The following is a 5,247-nucleotide window of genomic DNA, read 5'->3' as shown; positions in this document are numbered from 1 at the left end:
TTGCAAGGAACAATTCGCCAGGGGACACGTGCCCAAGGCAACAACAAATGCATGAAACTTACACCGCAGGTCACATTGGTCACGATGTGACATTCACCAAGGGGCCATGTAAGGAAACAGAGGCATTGACCTCACTTTGTCGCCGATGGCCAAGTGAGGCTGGACCGTGTCTTGGCGGTTGACGCCAACGATAACCACCAGGATGGGTACCCCACCCTTCCCCAACGCTGGGGGGTCATCCACATCGCCCACTTTAGTGTCTACGGCCCATCGGAGCTCGTAGTCTCCACGACCCACATCAACAAATCCCGCTCTCGAAGCAAAGAGACACCACTCGCGGGAGGGAGGGAGAAAAAAGGGGTGGGGTGCGGCTCTGGGTGGAGGAGGGTAGACCAGCGACGGGGAGGGACTGGGGCGGAACGGATGATCTGGGAGGCGGCGTGATAGTGTGGGTGTGTTCGCTTAGCCGGGTTTTGCCAGCCATTTAGATTGTAGGAGGGGGAAACCCGGTGGGGGAGTGGGGTTGCGACGTGGACAGAAGTGCGGATGATTGAAAAAAAAGCTGCGAGCAAAACGCACGGTGAACGAGAGATGGAACCTTATTCTTTTAAAAAATTATTATTAAATAAAAAACGAGTAGAGAAGTAGAGACAAGGCCCTCTGCATAGGGTATGTTCGGATAGCTATTAAATCTCACCATACCAGTTTTGGTTATTATTTAGATGGTCGGCAATTTCTTTTGGTATGCCAATAACTATTTGCTCATTATAGTTTGTTTTTCTTGTCAATTTTGGCAACTCATGAATAAACCCAAAAGATTTTCCAAATTTTAGGCTAGCCAACTATTTGAGCGGGTGAGTTTGGTCTACCGGAGAAAAAACCACAATAACACGCCGCACCACGTCGCCTTCTTCTCCCAAGCTCGCGCTCGCTCCAACCACATCGATACTTCCCAGCTGAAGCTCCTCCGTCTCGTCTCGTCTCGTTGCAGTCCATGGCCAACCCGCAGGCCGAAGCGCGAGGCCCACCGGAGCCCCGGGCGGAGGCCCTGGTGGAGCCCGTGCGGGTCAACGGCTCTGCGGCGGAGGCCACGCTCTCCAGCGCCGAGCTGGCGTGGCGCCCCACCGCGGCCGGCCGCGACAGCGGTGGAAGGCGGAAGCTGGAGCTGGAGTCCGACGTGCTCGGGTTCCAGGTGGAGGGCAGGGCTCTCAAACTCGCGACCTTTACGAGGGGGGACGTGACGGGCGCGGGGAGGCCGCCGTCTCCGGTGGGCTGCGGCGGAGGTGCAGAGGACAGGAAGAGAGGGGAGGTGGCGGTGGAGATGGAGAGCGAGGAGGCCGCGGAGAGGTGGGGGCATGCCATCAGAGATCGCTTCGCCTCGCTTGGTAATCACCAGTTAATTCTCTGATCCTCTGCTTTTTTGTTCAGTTTAAAGTTGTGATTCGGTGATCTCGTAGCTCCTCTTTCGGTCGACTCTCGGTGCGATTTGGTTACCAGTAGAAGATTTCCTTCTCTGTTATGGTTGGAGGAATTGGCCTCGTGCTTACTTTTACCTGATCGAGGTTGCGCAGCGGGCTGGGTGGAATCCGTTGACCTGGTTAGAATCAGGAAATGACTGTTGAAGATAGCCAGGAAGCAGCGCAAACCCAGCGGCTCGATCCGTTTCGGTTAACCGAAAGCTGAAGAAATGAATTCTGGATTGGAACGCCCAGAGAACCCTCTTCCTTGCTGTTTCTACGGAGGTTGCGTGTCCTGGGCACCTCTTTTACATGATTTGGTCAAGCCGTCAAATGCGCAACTCCATTCTTGTAGTAGTGGTTTCTCCTGTTGAGGCCAGAGAATCATGCTGCTCCTACACGACGCCCTTCTTAATTCATTCCTAATTTATAGTTGGAGATATTTTATAGGCCTGTCATTTTCTATTTTTGATTAAGTGCTCTTATCAATATCAATTTCCCCATTAATGCTTTGGACTGTTCCATCGGACTGTAACACAGAAAAAACGGGTTTGCTATTTCTCAATCGAATGAGAAATAGCTATAGCTCAATCGATGCTATAGCCATCGGATTGCGCGTGGAGATTCGTGCGGGTTTTTCTTTTTTAGTTTTCGGCAGTTATTTTCTCTATTGTTTTTCCCGGAGACGATTGAGGAATAGTTAGTATTTTTCAATCGACTGAGCTGTAGGCACTCCCCAAAAAATTAAATGCGAAACCAACTTTATGTTTTCGAGTATTTCCATAATTATGATCCAAACATCCAAAGATTTTTCGGGCATTGTGTAATTCTTATCAGCTCTAGTTTGCTTGGTCTTACTTTGTGAGTGTCTACGCTTCTGAACACAAGCATGCAGGACATTGACTGTTCGCGAATGCTGATCTGTTCCTTGCACTATATGGCATTGGATAATAGGTCGACCGAAGAGACTGTTCTTCATAGTGAACCCTTACGGTGGGAAGAGAGGTGGGCGGAAGATTTTCCAAACCGAAGTTCTGCCTCTTATTGAAGCTGCTCACATCCTTTACACCATGCAAGGTTGTGATCAATGTTTATAAATTTTCTACTTATGAAAAGATAGATGTCGTGCCCCTCTTTGTTTTTTGGCTATACTAAATTTTAAGTGTGAAACGTCCTCAGAAACCAATTACCGTCTTCATGCTCAAGAAATTGCTGGTTCACTGGATCTTAAGAAATATGATGGGATCGTTTGTGTTAGTGGAGATGGTATCCTTGTAGAGGTTAGCAAAATATATTATTCTCAAATGAGACCTGCTGGAAGATACACTCTGTTCAGTATCTTCAGATCTCATTCATAATCTTTTGAACTTCTTTAATCTGTTTGCTTGTATGCTCTATTTGGGTTGAATATATTTTGTGTTGACTTTAGGTTGTTAATGGTCTGCTGCAAAGAGATGATTGGGACAAAGCAATAAAAGTGCCACTAGGGATCATTCCAGCAGGTACATGATCATTGCAATATCCTTATCATAGTGCTGCATTGTTGCGCGTCGGTGAGCCGTACTATACGTTAGGGCCGTTTATCCTGTAATATTATTTCTTCTAAAAACATTAGAATCGTCAATAGCTTATGTTCCCACTAAGGAGTAGCTGTAAGTCTGTAACTTGTGTTTTTTGTTCGTCCCTGGTGAAGCATCTGGGTACTTTAATGTCATTGGTAATGCTCAGCACAAATTTCACATGTTATTACATGCACCACAGGTACTGGAAATGGAATGGTGCAAGGTCTATTGCATTCTGCTGGTGAACCCTTCTCGATGTCAAATGCTGTGTTTGCAATCATCAGAGGTAGTATTTTCTTCCTTGATCTTTGTCACACCTCATCTACACAGCCATGTTATGTATCCTCCAAAACAATCTACATTTTCATGTGTACAAATAAAAGCTGACACAACCTTCCCGCAACACAGGTCACAGACGTGCCCTCGATGTCACTTCTGTTGTGCAAGGAAAGACAAAGTTTTTCAGTGTCATGATGCTTACATGGGGTAGGCATTGTATTAGTTTGATGCTGCCTTTTTTTTTTCCAAACTACAACTGATAACACTGGCCACCCTTCTGAGAGCTTCTTCTGTCACTCTTATAGTTTTATGGCAATATATATATTTCACAAACCTGAAAATGATTTATGAACTGCAGGTTTGGTAGCTGATATTGATATTGAGTCAGAAAAGTTTAGGTGGATGGGAAGCGCTCGCATTGACTTCTATGTATGGTTCATACTCTAAAAAGCTTCTATAGAACACCTCGCTCATTTGTATAATATGCTTTCTTGCCTCATCAGATGCATCTGAGAGTTCTTAGACAAAGTTCCAACTGCGGATTTTCAATTAACAAAATATACTCGATGCCTTTTAATACTCGAGTGCTGACAGAGGCCGATAGAAGTGTGTTTCAAATATCGATGTAGTAAATTCACTCTTTGCTCTGACTTTGTTTCAGTCCCTTCTACGTGCGGTGAACTTGCGACGGTACAATGGGCGTATTCTTTTTGTTCCTGCCCCAGGATATGAAGGATTTGGTGATCCCGTGGAGCAAACTATCAGCTGTAAATCAAATGGGGCTACCAATGCTGCCGAAGGAGACATAACAGATGTTTGTAATAATGAAACATGTACATATTCAGGTCCTTCAACTGACGATGCTGATCTCGAATGGAGATCACTGAAGGGTCCGTTTGTTAACGTTTGGATCAGCAACATTGCTTTTGCTAGTGAAGGTGTCATGATAGCACCACAAGCACAGGTTAATCTCACTCCATATTGCTCCATTCCTTCATATTTTGTCTTTGATGCAGTGAGGGCTGAAAAATACTCTCATACAACACTTGGAATCTTTGTTGAGTAATCTATTTGCCCTGAAAATCTAGTGCTCTTCCTATGTTTGTAAGAATATCAGCGTTCATGATCAGTCATTGGCATTGTCAATCTTGGCTCCATAGGCTAATAATTATCCTTTACCACCCTGCAGTTTGCAGATGGCTACTTGGACGCAGCTATAATCAAGGATTGCCCATGGTCGGTTGCTCTCGGGCTCTTGCTTCGGATGAAGGATGGTAGCTACATCGAATCGCCCTATGTGGAGTACTTCAAGGTATGTTTAAGTAACCCCATGAGCTCCCAGAATCCACTGTCAAAGAACTTACTCCAAACATGCATGGTCATGCATCTACTGAATTGTCATCATCTCTGCATCTCTGCTACTAACAGGTGAAGGCTCTCCGGATCGAGCCGGGCCTGCGCGTCGGCAGCAGCACCATAGGCGGCATCATCGACTCCGACGGAGAGGTCCTCGCGAGAGGCGACAGGTCCCAAACCAAGGAAGAGCCGGAGCATCTGATGGCGTATGGCCCCCCTATCCAACTGACGGTGGATCAGGGGCTGGCCACCATCTTCTCCCCAAGATGATGAATTCTTTCTCCCTTGTTCCCCTGTTCTTTACCTCTCACATGGTTCATGGTTGCGCCTCAGCACATGTCGTATGTAAATACTCACACTGAAATGCAAGAGGCGGTCGATGTTTGTCTGAATCCTGGATATAACCGATAGCGTCAGAGCTCAGTCAGAACTGAGCCTCAAAAGGCAAAAGTGTAAGACCTTAGGGGAATCTGACTAGGTGCAGGAAAGGGATATTTTTTGGCGAAAGTTGATGCGTCACACTCTGGTTGTAGTTGGCATTGACCAAGACGCACCAAAAAAGCGTGGTATGATGAGTACTGTTCTCCGCTGAT

General features: G+C 46.5%; 1 protein-coding gene across 1 annotated transcript; it reads left to right on the top strand.

The window, feature by feature from the left end:
• Positions 1 to 874: 874 nt before the first annotated feature.
• LOC125536634 (sphingosine kinase 1) lies at positions 875 to 5,046 on the top strand. The gene is made up of 10 exons (XM_048699887.2): positions 875 to 1,385; positions 2,412 to 2,534; positions 2,637 to 2,737; positions 2,887 to 2,959; positions 3,219 to 3,305; positions 3,428 to 3,505; positions 3,657 to 3,727; positions 3,960 to 4,262; positions 4,488 to 4,610; positions 4,727 to 5,046. Exons 1-10 carry the CDS (start codon positions 995 to 997, stop codon positions 4,922 to 4,924), a joined length of 1,548 nt encoding a protein of 515 aa, XP_048555844.2. The 5' UTR covers positions 875 to 994; the 3' UTR covers positions 4,925 to 5,046.
• Positions 5,047 to 5,247: the final 201 nt, after the last annotated feature.

The sequence above is a fragment of the Triticum urartu genome, chromosome 2A (genome assembly GCF_056163025.1).
Source record: "Triticum urartu cultivar PI428250 chromosome 2A, HENAU_Tu73, whole genome shotgun sequence".
NCBI classification, from domain to species: domain Eukaryota; kingdom Viridiplantae; phylum Streptophyta; class Magnoliopsida; order Poales; family Poaceae; genus Triticum; species Triticum urartu.
Note: the sequence above shows the minus strand (reverse complement) of the source record. Positions and strands in the feature narration are given on the sequence as shown.

Bases quoted from the DNA above. Each gene is read 5' to 3' on its own strand.
- LOC125536634 (XM_048699887.2), top strand. From the start codon at position 995: ATGGCCAACCCGCAGGCCGAAGCGCGAGGCCCACCGGAGCCCCGGGCG. The intron at 4,263-4,487 runs GTTAATCTCACT...ACCACCCTGCAG, and splicing joins TGATAGCACCACAAGCACAG to TTTGCAGATGGCTACTTGGA. The intron at 4,611-4,726 runs GTATGTTTAAGT...TGCTACTAACAG, and splicing joins CCTATGTGGAGTACTTCAAG to GTGAAGGCTCTCCGGATCGA.